At 48.2% G+C, this 18,672-nt stretch overlaps 3 protein-coding genes and 1 pseudogene across 3 annotated transcripts; all 4 read left to right on the top strand.

Moving 5' to 3' along the window:
- Positions 1 to 1,919, top strand: LOC136521658 (UDP-glycosyltransferase 73B5-like). Its single transcript, XM_066515411.1, has one exon. The coding sequence runs from the start codon at positions 164 to 166 to the stop codon at positions 1,637 to 1,639; it is 1,476 nt and encodes a 491-aa protein (XP_066371508.1). The 5' UTR covers positions 1 to 163; the 3' UTR covers positions 1,640 to 1,919.
- A 3,438-nt stretch (positions 1,920 to 5,357) lies between these two features.
- On the top strand, positions 5,358 to 8,199 carry LOC136521849 (2-oxoglutarate-dependent dioxygenase 11-like). Its single transcript, XM_066515612.1, has 5 exons — positions 5,358 to 5,569; positions 6,412 to 6,681; positions 6,938 to 7,185; positions 7,293 to 7,617; positions 7,767 to 8,199. Exons 2-5 carry the CDS (start codon positions 6,427 to 6,429, stop codon positions 8,007 to 8,009), a joined length of 1,071 nt encoding a protein of 356 aa, XP_066371709.1. The 5' UTR covers positions 5,358 to 5,569; positions 6,412 to 6,426; the 3' UTR covers positions 8,010 to 8,199.
- Positions 8,200 to 10,914: 2,715 nt separating this feature from the next.
- On the top strand, positions 10,915 to 12,200 carry LOC136523150 (protein ALP1-like; annotated as a pseudogene).
- A 279-nt stretch (positions 12,201 to 12,479) lies between these two features.
- LOC136523593 (uncharacterized) lies at positions 12,480 to 13,421 on the top strand. The gene is made up of 2 exons (XM_066517223.1): positions 12,480 to 12,815; positions 12,897 to 13,421. The coding sequence occupies exons 1-2, from the start codon at positions 12,480 to 12,482 to the stop codon at positions 13,419 to 13,421; spliced, it is 861 nt and encodes a 286-aa protein (XP_066373320.1).
- Positions 13,422 to 18,672: the final 5,251 nt, after the last annotated feature.

Below are 18,672 nucleotides of genomic sequence, written 5' to 3'. Positions count from 1 at the left end.
CCCGGACGCCACTACGCGAGTACAGTATAGGGTGTCGGCGTAGAGCGTAGAAGTCGTGCGTCCTGTCCGCTCACCTGCCGCTCCCGCACGCCACTACGCGAGTACAGTAGGCACAAATTCTTATCACCTGTCGCGTCGCTCCGCCGACCCAGCACTCGCAACCATGGCCACCGCCGACGCCGCGCGTCCTGCCGCCCCGGCCGGTTCCGGCCGCGACCACGTCGTGGTGTTCCCGTTCATGGCCAAGGGCCACACGCTCCCGCTCCTCCACTTCGCCTCGGCGCTCGCCGCGCACCAGGGCGGCCTCCGCGTCACGGTGGTCACCACCCCGGGCAACCTCGCCTTCGCGCGGCGCCGCCTCCCGGCGCGCGTCGGCCTCGTGACGCTCCCGTTCCCCAGCCACCCGGAGCTGCCCGCGGGCGTGGAGTCCACGGACGCGCTCCCCTCGCACTCGCTCTTCCCGGCGTTCCTGCGCGCCACGGCGCTGCTCCGGGAGCCCTTCGCGGGGTACCTGGCCTCGCTCCCCGCGCCGCCGCTCGCGCTCGTCTCCGACTTCTTCCTCGGGTTCACGCAGCGCGTCGCCAGCGACGCCGGCGTCTCCCGCGTGACGTTCCATGGCATGTCAGCCTTCTCCCTGGCGCTCTGCTTCTCCCTCGCGACCAGGCCGCCCCCGGCCGAGAGCATCCAGGACGGCGCCCCCTTCCGCGTTCCAGGGTTCCCGGAGAGCGTCACGATCACCGTGGACGAGGTCCCGCACGCCGTGGCGCAGGCCGCCGACCTCGACGACCCGGTAACACGGTTCTTGTTCGAGGAGGTCCGCGACTGGGACTACAAGAGCTGGGGCGTCCTGGTGAACAGCTTCGACGCGCTGGACGGGGACTACGCCGCGATCCTCGAGTCATTCTACCTCCCGGGCGCGCGCGCCTGGCTAGTTGGCCCTCTGTTCCTCGCCGCCGGCGAGTCACCGGAGGGCGACGATGACGACGACGAGGACCCCGAAGGGTGCCTCGCGTGGCTCGACAAGCGGCGGCCCGGGTCGGTGGTCTACGTGTCGTTCGGCACGCAGGTCCACGTCACCGTGGCGCAGCTCGAGGAGCTCGCGCACGGGCTGGCGGACTCCGGCCACGCCTTCCTCTGGGCCGTGCGGTCCTGCGACGACGCGTGGTCGCCGCCGGTGGACGCGGGGCCCGAGGGAAAGGTCGTCAGGGGGTGGGTGCCGCAGCGGCGCGTGCTGGCGCACCCGGCGGTGGGAGGGTTCGTGAGCCACTGCGGTTGGAACTCGGTGCTGGAGAGCCTCGCCGCTGGGCGGCCGCTGCTGGCGTGGCCCGTGATGGCCGAGCAGGCCGCGAACGCGAAGCACGTCGCGGACATCCTCGGCGCCGGTGTCCGCGCGGGTGTGAGGGCCGGCGCGAACGTGGCGCCCGAGCTGGTCGGCAGGGCGCAGGTGGCGCAGAAGGTCCGGGAGCTGATGGACGGCGGCGAGGCCGGGCGGAGGATGCGCGACAGGGCCGAGCAGGTCCGGCAGGCGGCGCGGGCGGCCGTGGGCGAAGGCGGCACCTCGCGGCTGGCTCTCCGGCGGTTGGTGGACGAGCTGCAGCGAACCTACGACGGCCGGCGCAGCGATGAACGGTGCAACTGACAGTGCCTAACCTAAGACGTGATCGAGGAGACGAGGACGGCCGGCGCTGCCGATTACCATGGCCTATGAGGTGTTGTCCAAATGCTTTGCCGTTTCTTCCATGTATTGCCATGGCCCATCAGGCATGCTATGTACGTATCAGATTGATCAGATCCCGGATGAGTCACAACTCACAAAGTATACACTGGATCATCTATTTGACTGTATGCAAATAGCTTAATAATACATGTATGCATGATGCATCCAGCATCCATGATCAAGAAAAAACATGTTCTTTAGATGTCTCTGTCTTGCTTGTACGTATAAGAGAATGCCTCACCGTGAAAGAACAACCATTCGTGTATGAAAGAAAAGAAAAAAAGAGCAACAAGCTAATCCGCACACCTAACAGCTCGCGCTGGCCCGGACAGAGATTCGCCCGCGCAGCGCAGCTTGTGGCGGCAGGGGTGGAGCTGGCCCTGCACAACTCACCCCTAAACCCTATAACACTTCTTGCTCACACAATGAAGGATTCCGTCCCCTCACGAGACGACCGGAGTGGCTCGTGCTCCTAGTCCTAGGCACCGATAGCGGAAGCAACATTGTATGTTCCAATGACACGAGCGTAGGAGCTGGTTGCGGCGCGCACAGATTGTTGTCGTACGGTGCTAAAATCTCACCTCGGAGGCATGTCCCGTGTCCGGGGTCCTGCATCTTTCGCCCATTGCAAATTCGTGATTTGATTACTTGTTAGTCAATCAAATAGATAGAGATTTGTTACTGCTTAGTCAATTGAATTTAATGATTTTGCATATTTGAAAAGCTTCTTTAGTACTTGTAAAATTTCAGCAAGTGGTAGTAACTCGGGCCAAAGCATTCCTGAAAGTGCTAATGTTGCTGAATCTGAATAACAAGAAGAGCTAGGGGGTTCAGAGCCATATCCAGTAGAAACAATACAAGGTGTTGAAGATCAAGAACCACAATCACATAAGCATGATGTCGAAGGTACAGTATTAAGGCTTTTAACTTAGATGTTTATCTCGTTTTTTATTTGATCTGGGCCTTTGTGTACAATAATTGAGCAATTCCATTTGTCACTCTAGCCAAAAAAAATTAGCTGTTACTCCAATGCTCCTCTTTCTAAACACTGAACATATCTCAAAGTAGCTGTCTAATTAATTAAATATTTTCTTAATCATTTTTCACGTGGGTTCCGTCTTGGCCCATTCCGTCCAAGACCGGCCGTGGCAAGCCCAGACCCAAATCCCCTGTTCTAGTAGCAGTAGCTTTCGATTCCGTGAGGTTCAGCAAGGAGCGGACCAGTTCTGCCACCGGCAGCGCGCCACTGCCTCCGCCTCCGCCTCCGCCTCCGGTAGAAAGGATGAATTCTTAGCTGAACTGCAAGCGATCAGGCCTCCAGCTGCTATACCATGGATGATTATAGGAGATTTCAATCTCATATATACCAAGCAGGTGACAAAAGGAACCTAAGCCTGAACAGACGGTTAATGGGAAAGTTCAGAAGAGCTATGGACGAACGTGAACTCATGGAGATAACACTACAGAATAGGAGATACACATGGTCTAATGAAAGGGAAAATCCAACCTTGGTGCGACCGGACGGAGCTTTCTGCACCTCTGAGCGTTTGCACAGGACAGACCCATGGGTTACTCAGTTTGAAAATAAATTAAGAAAATATTTTAAAATTAGATGGGCTGCTTTGAGATTTGTGTAACTTTTTGAAAGGCGGAGTATATATGAATTTGTTTCTTAGACAAGTGTCTCATGTTATTCCGTGTAACTTTTTTGAAAGGCAGAGTATATATGAATTTGTTTCTTAGACAAGGAGTTTTGGCTGGCTTTAGATAGACACGTACTTATTGCACGGTGTTTAGTCACCGTTAATAATAAACAATCAACAGTGAGTAGACCGAAAAGAGAGAGCGACCCGCTCCGCCGATTGTCACGGCAGGTCATAGGGTAATGCTTTTCTCAAGCCGTTTGTTCGTGCGGACGGCTTCTCCATCTAAAAATTGATGATTTCTTATTCTTCCTCGTCCGTCCTCCACCGCGACGCTCGCCAGCCGCTCACCTTTCTCTACCACGGGGTTGCTCGCCGCGGGCCGCGCGTAGCCGCCTCCACCGCGGGGGTGCCTCGCCGCGAGGGACCGCACTCGCTCACCCTATCGCTGGAGCCGTGCAGTCGCCCACCCGCTAGCATCCCCACGCCACTCCACGACATTGAGCTCCGCGCCGACCTAGAGCTCTGCGTTGACAAGTCTCCATTTCGTCAATAGCAAGTAGATGTTGCGCTTCAAAGCGCATGTTGTAAGAGTATATTTCAGATGTTTCAGATGTATTAGACGTATGTTGCAAGTGTGTTTATTTGGATGTTGCATATGTTTCACATATATATTGCGAGTGTTTTATCTGCATGTTGCTTATGTTTGTAATTGTTTTCAAGTATTTCTCAGGTGTTTTTGCAATTGTTTCAGACGCATGTTTTAAGTGTTTCATTTGTCTTGAGACGTATGTTGCAAGCGCGGTATTTGGATGTTTCAAAAGTAGATCAGGTATTACACATGTTGCAATCTGACCAGCCTGCTGGAGGGGGCACGAGGGGTCGGGCGGGGCGCAAACGCCGCGTGGGGTCATGCGGTACACGGAGTGCAGGCGTAGGAACGGGTGCCGGCGCGGACGTCCGAACACGGGTATCCGGACATCCAGGCGCGTGCAGTGCCGAAGGCCATAAGGGTAATTTTAGTACTGCAAGTATAACTGTGTTTGTACAAGAGCATCTCTCACGGCATGCACCTCTACTGCGGAGTATCAATCATCTAGTAATATATATACTGGATATAGTTGCAATGTGCTACTATGTTCTATCTAAATGTTGATATACGATTGTAACATGAGAATCAACAATGAACACGACCACTCTCTGTAATGAAAATATATATTATGGACCTGCAAATTCTTTTGCTATACTGAATGCTTTCACCAAAAAAAAAATCTATATACTTGACTTTGCATATGGGGTCGTCCATGCGCTGTGTTGGCTGGCATCTTCTGTGCTGTCTCTTCTCGCACCCAGTAGTACAGAATACAATTTCAACAAGCTGCTTCTTCCACGAGAAAAGAGGAAGCTTGATCAAGTTCGAAGCAATCTGATGATGAACGCTCGATCAATTCCAGTGATCCATTCATGCAGAAGACGGGAGTAGAATAATGAATGAACTAGTACTTGGCACAAGGCAAGACTGAATAACAGAGCAGCTAGTCCCCTCTGCCGCTCTGCCTCCGGCGATCTTCTCCTTCGCGGAAGGCGCTCTTTTCCGTCGGCGCACGCCGTTTCTATCGTTCCTGCCTCCTGCACCGCTTCTACATTTTATTTTACTCCGCCGCCGCTTGCGTCGGACTGTCGGAGTGCGGGAGTGGGCCGCGCCGCGCTTTTCAGCCTGTTCGTTTGAGTGTGGCTTGTCGTAAACGATCGTAAATTTTTATCTGGAACAATATTTTTCTCTCACATAAATTAGTCAACGAAACTTCTTCACGAAGCTTGTCGTAAACGATCGTAAATTTTTATCTGGAACAATATTTTTCTCTCACATAAATTAGTCAACGAAACTTCTTCACGAACCAGCGACTATAGGAGCCAGCCAACCTGTTTCTGCGGCGTTCAGTTCTCTTCCTGCCATCGGATGCCGAATTTACGGCGCTCCGCCTCGAACCGTCGGACCTCCCTCGTTTTCCTGTCCACAACCCCGTCCCCTCGACGGCTCGACGATAGGGGGGACTTGTGGGGAGATAGCTACGCGCCTACGCCCTTCCGGTGTTCCTTCTCGCTCCTCTTCCGCCGGCGCCCGGCGGCCCGTTCTTCTTGGACTCCGGCAGCGCCCCCCACCCACTCACCCACACACCGCGGCCGCCCTCAACACCCGCCAGAGAAGGTAAATCCCACCCGCACACTAAAACCCTGACCACAGTGAAACATTTGTGACTTGTGGGATTGCTAGATGTTTTATACGGAGAGAAGTAGGTATCCTCCAAGTCAATGTCAGGTGAGCAGGCTGGTGGGTGCAGATTACTCCAACACCATGTGATTTGCTCAATTTGGTAGACGAACTAGGCTAATCGGTGCTTGTACGGTCCCAATACAGCCATGGTCATGTATTTGTCCACGGCGCACCCATGCTTGGCTTGGTTCGCTTGAGACGCCCCCAAGCGAACCAAGCCAAGAGTTGTTGTATTGTTAGTGCAGGCGCAGCAATCTACATGTTAATGCAGTAAGCAGAATCACACTGAAATGAGCTCTGATCTAAGATCTTGTATGTGAACTGTGAACAGTCATCTCGACTCCTGGATCCACCATGAGCAGCCAACCTGATAGAGTTTCAAACCTTTACTACTTCTAAACTACTATATGTGAGTATGTGACTAACTACTTATACAACAATGTGGACGTTTTGTTAAGGAAGTGTGAAAAAAGAATGCTTGGAAAATGTATGTGGTAGTTTCGTCTTGCTTGCATGCCCTCTCGAAGAAAATTGCAAGTTGTCTTGCACTACCCGGTACTAAAGATCAGTGTGTTTCCTTCCATTATGACATTAATGGCCCATGGCCAAATTTCTGTAGGTTATAGAGTTGTACTTGTGACAACAATTCATTGAGCAGCTATGCAGTTTTGTTGACCAAATGCTGCTAGATATCAGAATTACTAGCTGTCTTCAGTATAAGAAAGCATTGTGAAATGAGGTACTCAAGGTTATCAGTTTATCACCTGCGCCTGCAGGAGTGAGAGATAGCAATGGCACACGCGGAAGCCGGAGGATCTCTACCAGTGCCAAACGTGCAGGCACTTGCAGAAACCTACAACAGGTCAGATGAACAGATCCCTGGAAGATACATCAGGGACGAAGAGGGTGCTGAGGAGGTTATCATTGATCATGGTATCTCTTCTGCAATTCCAATCATCGATGTCAACAAGTTGCTGGATCCGCAGTCATCCAAAGAGGAGTGTGCTAAGCTTGGATCTGCCTGTAAACACTGGGGTTTCTTTCAGGTATACAAAGCGAAGCTCTTGCTGTTTCATAAAGTAATATTTAGGTCCAACCTAAGTTTAAGCTGTTGCATTACAATTGCTCTTTGGAGTCGATTTTGTTTCACATCACAGGGAAAAAATGTCAATATCTACAAGTTAGTGGTGCATAGCTAACTTCAGTCTCAGCATTTTTTGCAAACCCGGAAAAGCTTGTTTATCGGTTGATAATAAAAGAATGTACAAATTTTTTTTTGGTCTACACTGGTTGAAACCACAGGTCATTAACCATGGTGTACCAAACGAAGTGATCTGCAACTTCAGGAACGACATGACTGAATTCTTCAAACAACCACTAGAAGCAAAGAACGCGTACTCGATGATACCAGGCAATCTTCAAGGGTATGGCCAGCACTTTGTTGTTTCTGAGAACCAAAAACTGGACTGGGCAGATTTGCTTGGCCTCGTGCTCCGTCCGATCGATTCAAGGAACATGAGGTTCTGGCCTAGTCACCCTCCATCTTTTAGGTTTGCCTGAACTCACAAAACCACTATTCTACATCATGAATCTTGATGTAAATACCACTTCACTATTTGTCCTTTTGACTACATCTTTGCATGATTACTCTTGACAGGAACTCTGTAGATAGGTACTCTTCTGAGGCAGCGAAACTAGTATCTTGCTTGCTGAAGTTCCTGGCTATGGACATGGGTGTTGAGCCGCAGTCTTTCCTGGAGATATTCAGAGGCCAGCCTCAAAGCATGCGGATGACCTACTACCCTCCATGCAAGCAAGCCAGCAAGGTGGTAGGTCTGTCACCACATACTGATAGAATGGGACTGACGCTGCTACTCCAAGCAAATGATGTTCAGGGGCTGCAGATCCGGAAGGATGGCAAGTGGGTTGCCATAAACACCATTGATGGTGCATTCATCGTTAATGTTGGAGACACGCTTGAGGTAAGTATTATAGTAATTATATGTGCCTGGTCTCTACATCATGTTATGTGAGCATTGTAGTTGTTTAGAGTGTTGCTTGGTGCTAGTAAATTTGGTTATGGAAGCTGAAGGTGTTTGCCTACTCATGATAGTCAATTAATCACTAACAGATTCTAAGTAATGGGAGATACAAAAGCATTGAGCACAGGGCCATGGTGCACCCAACCAGGGAGCGCATGTCAGCAGCACTGTTCCACGCGGTGTGCTCGGATGCGACGGTCGGCCCTCTGCCAGAGCTTGTGAAGAACGACGGTGAGGCACGGTATAGCTCAATTAGTTTCGTGGATTTCAGAAAGCGCTTCTTCGCGTCAAAGCTTGATGGTACGAGTAACCTGGAGAGCTTGAAGAGTTAATGGTTGGCGTTTTTTTCCCTGGTGTTTGTACTGTGCTGTCTACTTGCACAGCTTGGTCTTCTTCCAGTTCTGTCCCCCAAGCTTCCTTCGGTACATAAGGGTTTGAATTTTCTCCTGCATATGGGGGTGTAAAAGTATAGCCAGTCTCATAGTCAATACTCTATTGAAAGAAGAACTGTTGCTTCTTGCTTGGAACTCCTCTTGGTGGAGCTGGGAGAAACGACTGCAGGCAGGCTAGCACAGCCCAGGCTGCATGTTGTGGCTTGGCCTCTTGTGAGATGTGATAAACTGATAGTCTAAATAGTGCTGGAAGCCTGAGACCCTGGGTGAGTTGTTATGCTAGTTGATAGATGGGTTGCTGTGCGCTGTGTTTCATTCCAGAGCAATTGGTGTGTTGATCTATCATCAGTTGGGTCATCGCTCCGATCAAGTTGGCTCATTGCAGCAAGCTTGAGCGAGTAGTGGAGTTAAGTTGGGAATTGGCTCAATCTTTGTACCGAAGTTGTTATGGGGAGAATGGCCTAGTATCTACTAATGTGGTTTTAGGCTAGGTTTCATAAAAAAAACTTGAGCACCACTTGTTTTTCTTTATTTCTCCTTATAACAGTACTTGTGGCAGTACCTTTGGCGCTTTTTAGATTATGTAGCATGCAAAAAAAAAAAAAAAATTAGAGAGGAGCAAGTTTCTTCAGAGAAGAGTTAGTAATGGCAAAGTGCCGGTGACCGTATTCCATGCATACTGTCAGCACAATCTGCCAATAACGAAACCTGCAGATAAACTGAGACCACCAATACATCTTCAGCGCAACACCAGGATTCGGGATAGATAGAATAATTTCCCCCGAACTGATACCGAGTGCAAAAACATAACAGCATCCTCTGCTTGGTGGAACCCGGTGTCGCCGGAGAAGAAGCAGAGTAATTATCAGCCAAAACACCAACACAAGTGGAAATGCTATGGCCTTTTCTTTAGGAAAAACTCTAAATTACTCTCCTCAAGTTTAGGTAATGTCCAGATAACCAATAAAATAATAGCATTTTCAAGAGTCTTTCATAATCTCACTCTTTCAATCATCATTTGAAGAGCCATTTGAATAAAAATCGCTCTTTATATCTTTCAATCCTCCGACACCTTTTATATATCTTGTGCCCACTCTTGAGAGCATATCTCGCTCTCCATCTTTAGCTAGCAAGAAATCCGGAATAGATGATAGCAATAATTGGAAATCCAATTAGAGAAGTTGCGGGGGGATTTTTTTAACCAAAATATCTATTCTTACCATTAAAGAAGGATATAGAGAGGCTCTTGTAGTTGCTCTAACGTTTGGTTCATTTTACTCTCTCCATCTATGTCAGTCGGTCTAATTTACCATTAACAAGATTTGTCTTTTTTTTCTACATATACGTACAAGTTGCTCCATTCGTCATGAAATATAAGAGATCTAGAGTTCAAAATTTATACCAAATTATAAAGCATTCTAGGTGAACAAACACATCAAAATGCAATATTCACATATCAAATATGGTAATCAGTGAGGGTTATATGCGTCATTTGTATTATCATATAATATGTTCTAAAATCACTTGAACACCTTATATTTCAAGACATGGAGTAAGTTTTAAATTTTTTCAGGTGATAGTGGACATAATAGTTTATATTTATATTAAAAAGAGACATAATAAATTTTCATCATTATTTCGACAAGTTGTGACATTTAATAAAATTAAACACTAGAAATGAAATTTGGAATCAAAATTCAACTTGTGCGCAGAGAAACAAAAAGACAAACCTTGTTAGGGGTTTGAACTTGATCAACTGAAATTGTTGAGGGGAGTAAATGAAACTAAACATTAGTTTTTGGGGTTACATGCACATCGGTGAAACTTGGAGGGAGTAATTTAGACCTTTTACTAATTTATATAATGTAGTGTTTGGTTACTGGATCGGAGGGGGTTGGAACGGGTCAGACCCCCTTCGTCCCACGTTTGGTTGTAAAGAGAACTGGGTTGGGTTGAACCCACATGGTATATTCTCCTTAGATTCGGGCCCGGGTGAATCCTCCAAAACGGAGGGATCGTTTCGACCCAGTTCCTCTCGCGCAATCCTCTCACCGCTTGCTCCGTTCTCACCCCCCGACCCTAACGCCAGGCGCGATGCGCCATGTGCAGCACCGCCGCCCCTGACCGGCGCCGCCGCCCCCATCCGCCACACTTCTCTCCCATCTCTCTCGGCCGCAGCTTCTCCGGAGTAGATCTCGCAGCCGCCGCCCCTAAAAAAAATCCGGTGGATCCCTGCCCTCCGCCGTGCCTGACCGGCGCCGCCCCTGACCGGCGCCGCCGCCCCCATCCGCCGCCTCTCTCCCACCACACTTCTCTCCCATCTCTCCCGGCCACAGCTTCTCCGGAGTAGATCTCGCCGCCGCCGCCCCTCAAAAATCCAGCGGATCCCTGCCCTCCGCCGTGCCTGACAGTCGTCGGTCCCTGACCGCTGCCGGGCCCCTGAACTCCGGCACGCCCCTGACCGCCGCCGGACCCCTGACCGCCGCCGCCCCCCGTGACCGAACCGCCCCTGCCAAGCGGCGCCTCCACAACCGACCCTGTCCCTGCCAAGCTTCCAGCGTCGGCCCTGCCCCTACCAAGGTAAGACCAATCTGTCTAAAAAATATTTGTGGATCTGTTGCATATAATGTCAAGTATACTTCAAATAATACTTCCTGTAAACACACTTCAATTGTCAAGTATAAGCATGATGTTCTTTTCAAATAATACAGAAAGCATGCACTGCCATTCAAATAATTCAGACCATGGCTGAAGAGTACTTGTGTGATGGTTCATTCTTGTATTGTAGATCGATAGGAGGACCAAGATTGTAACTTGTGCTGCTGCTGCATACATGCTGTTGTCAATGATGGCGGTGATTATTCAGTCTAGGAAACGTAAACGATGTAGAAGAAGGGTTGGTATTACCTATGGGCCTATGGAGGCAAGGGATAGGATGAGAGTAGATTATCTAAATAACAAAATTTGGAAGGATGACACAACTTGCTTGAACATGTTAAAACTTAATAGAGGCAAGTTCTTTCGGTTTTGCAATCCTTTTAGAGAGCGTGGTTTGCTTCAAGATACATGTAACTTGTGTGTTGAGCAACAGGTGGGTATGTTTCTAAATACAGTGGGACATAACCTTAGAAATAAGTTAGTTGGAGCTAATTTTGATAGATCAGGAGAAACAGTTAGCCGCTATTTCAACAAAGTACTCCGTGCTATTGGAGAGCTGCGAGGGGAACTAATTAGGCCCCGTCTTTGGACACTCCAAGCAAAATTGCAGGGAACAACAGATGGGATCCTTACTTTAAGGTGTGAGGCTTATCCCTATTTTGTTTTAAATTTTGTATTAATCTAACCTCATATGGTCCCTATTCTTTACCTTTTTCAAAAAATAGGATTGTATTGGAGCTATTGATGGTACTCATGTAAGAGCATCCGTTCCTAAGAACATTGAACATGCCTTTCGTGGTAGGAAATCCTTTTGCACACAAAATGTAATGGCAGCTGTAGATTTTGATCTACGGTTCACCTATGTGTTGGCTGGTTGGGAAGGGGCTGCACATGATGCTCTAGTTTTACGTGATGCTTTAGAACGTGAGAATGGCCTTCGTGTCCCACAAGGTAATAGAGTAGTAAACTCTCAACTTTTACATACAAATTTCAGTTTATAGTATTATGACCAAATTTCAAATGATAGGCAAATTCTACCTAGTCGATGCTGGATATGGAGCCAAACCAGGATTTTTGCCCCCCTTTCGTGGAGTTTGGTACCACTTAAACGAATGGAGAAGTAATCCAGTGCAAAATGAGAAGGAATTGTTCAACCTTAGGCACTCATCACTACGTGTCACGGTAGAGCGGGCATTTGGGGCACTAAAGAGGGGATTCAAAGTTCTTGATGATGCTACTCCATTCTTCCCTTTTCCAACACAAGTAGATATTGTTTGTGCTTGCTGCATTATTCACAATTGGGTCATACAAGATGGGTGTGATGAGTTCTTCACAGAGGATACTAATTGGCCAAGCTACAACCATGCTTCCACACGCATTGGCCAAGCAAATGAGCATGCTGCTATGGTTAATTTCAGGCAGCAACTAGCAGATCAGATGTGGGCAGACCGAGAAAACAACAATGTTAACTAATATTTGTATCAAACTTGAATTTATTTTAGTTGTATAACATCTTTAAGCCTTTCTTGGCTGATGTATTGCTATTTGTAAGGACATATTTGTCACCATGCTATTTGTATAACAATTTTTAGTTGTATAACAATTTTAGCTATTTTTATGAACACGTTGCTTGCTGAATTGAGCGACATTGTGGTGCTGATTTTGTAATGATACTAATGTCCATTTTGGCTACATCTTGGTGCTGATTTTGTACTGCTACTTTTGCAGATTGTGTTTTTGTGTGGCAGAACAATGGAGGAAGTAGCTGAAGGGCGTGGGGGAACTAATGGGCATGCTACGTGGACATCAACAATGTCTACTTTAATGCTCTCTCACCTCAATGATTTGGTGGCTGCTGGTTTGAAGACATCAAAGGGCTTTAAGAAACACCTTTTCAATGGTTGTGCTAGGGCTATCAATGAGAAGTTCACCACAAGGTTCATTGGTGAGCAAGTCAAGAATCATTTGAAAACCTGGCAGAAAAGGTATGCAGAGATAAATAGATTGAAGAAATTGAGTGGTGCCCTCTTTGATGAAGAAAACTGCATGATTACACTAGATGAGGAGCACTACAACGGCCATGTCCATGTAAACTTACCATCTTTTGCTTAGCTCTTGATTCATTGACCAGTGTTAGATTATATTAACTTATTTGTCCTCCATGTCTAGGATCACAAGGCTGATGCTGAGTTCTTGAACAAGCCCCTCTTGCACTACAAAGAGATGGAGGCAATATTTGGCAATACCATGGCTACTGGAAACTTTGCAAAAGACTCAAGTGCACCTCTAGGTAGAGAGGATGATCAGGTTGAAAGTCAAGAAGAGGGGGATGAGGTTACTGGGCATGGTCCAAGTGATGGGCCTAGCACTCAAGGGGCAACATCTTCTGCTAGTAGACCAAGTAAGAAGGCCAAGGTAGCTAAAATGGAGGAGGATGGGCTGGTTGCCGCTTTCAAAAGTGTAGGTGAGAACCTTGCCGCTGCCATAAAATTGGTTGCTAAACCTGATGAGCTGCCAGATGACCTATTTGACATCTTGAACCAACTTCCTGGTTTTAATTCAGCACACATATCTTTCTACTATGCTCATTTGGTGGCAAATCCTCACATTGGCAGAGCTTTCTATAAACTGCCATTTGAACACAAGTTAAATTGGGTCACAATGTTCATCGATGAGAAGTTCCCTGGAATGTAAGGGCGATTTAGATGTGTGAGATGTTTCTTTTGTTAGAACTTGAATCCTATGTCAGTGTGTAAGCCTTGAACTTATATTATGTAAGGCTTGAACGTGGTGTAACTTGTATTGCCTTGAACTTGGTATATGTAAGTAAGGCTTGAACTTGATTAATGTTGCTCAAGATATATGATTTGGTGTTCCTGCTTGCCGCCTCTATTGAATTGTTGAATTGGTGTGCTCAAGGGACATGCTTTGGCTTTTTTGCATGTGTTTATAAGCAGAAAGAAAATGAGCATGTCAATTGTTTGTTTGTTTGTCCCTTGAGCAAATGAGAATTGGTGAATTGTTGAATTGGTGAAATGGTGTGCTCAACGGACAGCTCCGGTTAAGAATTGGTGAATTGTTGAATTGTTCAACGTGTGTGTGTTGAATTTTGACAGCTAATGTGTGTGTGGTAATCTCACCAAGAAGGTGAGCATATTCACTGTCCAACCCGCATCCTCAAACCAAACAAGAGATGGAACCACTCCAACCCACTTTATCCTCCAATCAAATAAGAAACTGGGTCCAACCCAACCCTACAACCAAACAAGAACTGGGTTCACTCCAACCCAGAAAACTGGGTTGGCTCCGACCCAACCCGCATGGTCCCAAAACCAAACGCAGCCTAAGAGCACCTCCAAGAGTCCTTCTAAATTACACTCTAAATTATCATTTGCAGAGTCATTTTAGTAAAAAATCATTTTTTATATTTTTTGTAGCCTCCAACAAGTTTAATATATCATGTGTGCACTCTGGAGGGTCATCCTCGCTCTCCATCTTACGCTCTATTCGTTTGGCGTATAAGCCGTACTTTTTCAGCCAACGAACAATATTTTTCTCTCACTGCAAATCAGCCAACAGTACTTTTAGCCGACTTATCAGCCAAGCGAACAGGGCATTAGTTAGTGATAAATTTGAAACAGATGATATCTATATTCTGATATTCAATTAAAAAATGTTGAAGGGTATTTTCTCATCAAAATCTCTATTTCTATAAATTAGGAAGAAGATAAAAAGTCGATCCGAACGTGCCCAGAGTAAGCCCCCCTAGAGGCGAGTGAAGTTGGTGAACCGTATGATGGGCAACTGTCTCCTGCAGTTCGAAGAAAAGTGAAGTTGGTGAGCCGTAAGTTGGAGAGGACTTAGGGAGTGTTCGGCTAGAATGATTTTTTCACTGTTTATGTTGAAAAATATTGTTCATGCTGAAAATTTGTGAGAGAAAAACACTGCTCCGGCTGAAAAAACAAGTCAAATAAGCCGGTTTGTTGCTCAGCCGAACATCACCTTAGCTGTTAGTTAGTACCCCTTGGTTTCTGGGTGGACCCTTTCACTCTATTTTATTATATATACTTAGTGAAAAGAATGTTTTTTGATAGACCTAGGACATGGATTCTATATGAACCAATAGATCGTGACAAGTCGTTACTACTAACAATGACTTCCTCTTTCATTACTTCATCCTTTCCATATCCCTCTCCCTTGTTCGATCGTACTCATCAAATGGCACTCAGTTCAGATATGTAAATTCAATCATTTACAAGGTTCAAAGAAATGGCAGTGATGTTCAGCCCCAATACTGGTGATGATGATAGGAGAGGTGTGATGGATGCACTAAGTATCCGATTAGAAACGATGAATGGAAGATATCTCAGCCTGCCGGTTTACGCTGGGAAATCAAGGTGTAATGTGTTTGCCTATTTGAAAGAAAGGATCTGGCAGAGAATTCAAGGATGGAAGGAGAGGTTATTATCAAAAGCCGGTAAAGAAATTCTAATCAAAGCCGTAGCTCAGGCTATTCCAGTTTTTGCAATGGGATGCTTACATTCCAAAGGAAATGTGCACCCAGATCAGCTCTATGATAGCTCGCTTCTGGTGGAATAATCAAGATAAAGAAGGGAGTATGCATTGGGTAAGCTGGGAGACGATGGTTAGCACGAAAGCTGAAGGTAGTTTGGGTTTTAGGGACCTCCATTCCTTTAATATGGCGATGCTCGCTAAACAAGCTTTGAGACTTCTACAGAACCCAACATCACTCTGTGGTCGCCTTCTAAAAGCTAAGTACTTCCCGAATTCAGGTGTCCTGGAGGCATGGGCAAAACCGGGATGCTCTTATACTTGGAGAAGCATAAGTTTGGGTATAGAAACTCTAAAAGAAGGAATTATCTGGCGTGTGGGTGACGGCCGCAGCATAAAAGTTTGGGAGGATCCGTGGGTGCCAAGGGGTGTCACTAGTAAAGCCAATCACGCCGAGAGGAAGGAATTTGATCCGTACTGTCGACGAGCTAATTAATCCAGCCACCGAGGAGCGGGACGTCGAGTTACTGAACCAGACCTTTTGGGAGGATGATGTTCAGGTTATCAGAACAACACCAGTCCATACAGAGATGAATGATGTGGCCGGTTGGCATTTTGATTCGAAGGGTTGTTTCTCTGTGAAGTCGGCAAACAGAGTCCACCGTGCAATTTTAGTTAGGAAACAAAAGCGACAACAGGGCGCCGGTTCTGGAGAGAGCAGTGCTAAAACTCGATTTTGGAATGATCTGTGGAATCTTGACTGTCAACCGAAGGTGAAACACTTTCTTTGGAGACTAAGCCACAATACTTTAGCTCTGAGGAAAGTTCTCGAGAGAAGGGGAATGAAGCTGGACACATGATGCTGCATGTGTGGCAGGCTAGACGAACATGGTGGTCACCTGCTGTTCAAAGTGCAAAGAAGTGAAGAATGTTTGGCGAGAACTGGATTTAGAACATGCAAGATGCAGGTTAGCTGAAACCCAGTCGGTGTGAGAAATGATGGAGATGGTTTCCAAGATGAAAGGGATAGAACAACTCACGGTGGTCATGCTGTTATGGCTATGGTGGGTAGAGCGGAACAAGTGGAGGGAGGAAGGAAGGAGAAGAACTGCAACGGACCTTGCTTATGTCGCTACGTTTCAAGCCGATCTAGCGCTGAAAACTGACGGACGGCTGACGAGATCCTAACGTACGGGTATGTTAAGCCTCGGGATCAAAGATTCCCGATCGAGAGACCCCTTAACCAACCCCTCCAGGATCGTCCGGGATCTCGGGGGCTATACCCATCGGGTACGCTCGCGCGCACCCTCAGGCCAAAGGAACTGCCCGAGCCCGAGCACAACCTCCGCCTTCGCTCGGGGCTCGGGGGCTCGACCGAGCCTTAGGCTCCCGATCGATGGGAGCTTGCACCCAATCCTTGGTCGCCTCCCGGCCTTCGGTACCAGCCAAGGCCTGGGCCTAAGAAGGCGCACCCCGAGCCACCAAGGCTCGGGGGCTCCCAGGCGCTGTCCCGCGAGCGCGGCGCTGTCAACCACTCCTCCAATAGGGTCACGCACGGTGCGTGACGTAAGAAGACAAACTTCTCCACGGCCTCCAGGGGCTCAGGGGCTCCCAGGCCCGCATGTTAGCCCCTCGAGCCAGCCTCCTTCGCCACCAAAAAGCCTCTAGAAGGCGCACCCGGGGGAGGCCGGTCTAAGCCGACACAGCCTGACACTCAGCGTGTCAGAACAGAGTAGTCGGACAACGCCCAGTGCTTCTTTGGCTCCACAACATCGCCACGGTCCATAGAGCGCCGCTGCAAGATCCTCCTGGACTCCAACGCATGTAGACCATAGGCTGAACCTCCCAAACCGCCATGTACCCGACCTATCTGGGTATATAAGGGATAGGTCGAATCCTAAGAAGGGGGAGGGCGATCCGAGACAGATCATCCGCATCCTCACCGTTCTGCTCGAGCTCTGCATTGAGAGCAGAGCAACCCTGAGAGGGTCACCGAGAGCTCCTCCACCGCATCAGCCGTCTTCCTCCTCTCCGAGGAGGGGGAAAGCTCAACCAGCGGCGAGGCGACCCTAGGATCAGCACCGAGCGATCCCCTACCAAATCTCTCTCTTTCTCCTTTACACTATGTTTTAACCCCCCGATTTTGGGTGCTCTTGAGTATAAGGATCATTAGCTGCTGGACATAGGGCATCGATTGGCCCGAACTAGGATAAACCGTTGCGTCCTGTCGACGAAATATGGTCGGCAGTCTACCTAGGGGTATGCCCGAGGTAGTAGATTGTCGGCAGACAGATGCGCAAGCCACAAACAAGACGGTGACGCAAGACAGACACGAGGTTTTATCCAGGTTCAGCCGCCAAAAAGGCGTAATACCTACGTCCTGCGTCTGATTGTATTGCTGTATGTCAATGAGAGAAGTTTTTTAGAGGGGTCCCCTGCCCGCCTTATATAGTCCGAGGGGCAGGGTTACAGATCTGGAAACTAATCCTAGTCAGTTACAATTGTCATAAGTGACCGGATAAGGATTCCTATTCTAACCGACCAAGATCTTGCTTGATCGCCAAATCTATCTTGACTCCTTGCGCGGGACTCCGAACAGGTTGGCCAGGCCGCGCATCGTCTTTTGGTGGACCGAACCCACTGATCCGGGCCGGCCCAATCTTAGCCGTAAGGGTATAGGGGTTAATACCCCCACAGCTAGTCCCCGAGCACCATGTATTATGTTGCGACACGCCATTTTAACCTTCTTTGAATAGTAAGGCTTGAGTCCTTGACATTTCTGACCACCGTTGTCGCCGGAGAAGTAGGTTGTCCGAAGAATGTATGGTGCTCTTAAGAAAAAAGAAAAAGATTTCCATCCTGTGAAGTGTGCCTACTTGTATTTCTGAAAAGAAATGTAAGTGAATCTTGAAGCATAGCATCCTTGATCATCAGAGGCGTAGGGGTCGAAAAACAAACACATTCACCGCAAGGTGAAGTGTGCCCACTTAGTCCCCGAGCCTGGTAGTAGGTGACGTAGGCACGTGGTGCTAGGGTCTAAAAAGAATTTCCACTGGAGTTAAGAATCCAATCGTCGTACAGGCGATACGAGATGCACCGGCAGGTGCATCGTACCGATGTAGTCCCTGAGCTTGCCGGAAGGCGAAGTATGAGCCTTGTAGCAAGGTCTAAATAAATTTCTCTCAACTATATGTGAGTACAAATCACATGTAGCCGAGGAGAGCGGTCTCCGAGCAGCGGTCGGGACAGTCCCCGAGCACATTAGTGGTCGGAGCAGTCCCCGAGCACGGTAGTGGTCGTAGCAGTTCCCGAGCACGGCAGTGGTCTAGGCAGTCCCCGATCACGGCAGAGGTCTGGGCAGTCCCCAAGCACGGCAGTGGTCTGGGCAGTCCCCGAGCACGGCAGTGGTCTGGGCAGTCCCCGAGCACGGCGG

The sequence above is a fragment of the Miscanthus floridulus genome, chromosome 18, assembly GCF_019320115.1.
Source record: "Miscanthus floridulus cultivar M001 chromosome 18, ASM1932011v1, whole genome shotgun sequence".
In the NCBI taxonomy this organism is placed as follows: domain Eukaryota; kingdom Viridiplantae; phylum Streptophyta; class Magnoliopsida; order Poales; family Poaceae; genus Miscanthus; species Miscanthus floridulus.
The sequence above is the reverse complement of the archived record's forward strand: the minus strand, read 5'-3'. Positions and strand labels throughout refer to the sequence as shown.

What these genes read in the sequence shown, in the direction of transcription:
- LOC136521658 (XM_066515411.1), top strand. Translation starts at nt 164, where the DNA reads ATGGCCACCGCCGACGCCGCGCGTCCTGCCGCCCCGGCCGGTTCCGGC.
- LOC136521849 (XM_066515612.1), top strand. Translation starts at nt 6,427, where the DNA reads ATGGCACACGCGGAAGCCGGAGGATCTCTACCAGTGCCAAACGTGCAG. An exon ending in AACACTGGGGTTTCTTTCAG is followed by an intron (nt 6,682 to 6,937) that starts GTATACAAAGCG and finishes TTGAAACCACAG; the next exon opens with GTCATTAACCATGGTGTACC. An exon ending in ATGTTGGAGACACGCTTGAG is followed by an intron (nt 7,618 to 7,766) that starts GTAAGTATTATA and finishes AATCACTAACAG; the next exon opens with ATTCTAAGTAATGGGAGATA.
- LOC136523593 (XM_066517223.1), top strand. Translation starts at nt 12,480, where the DNA reads ATGGAGGAAGTAGCTGAAGGGCGTGGGGGAACTAATGGGCATGCTACG. An exon ending in ACTACAACGGCCATGTCCAT is followed by an intron (nt 12,816 to 12,896) that starts GTAAACTTACCA and finishes CTCCATGTCTAG; the next exon opens with GATCACAAGGCTGATGCTGA.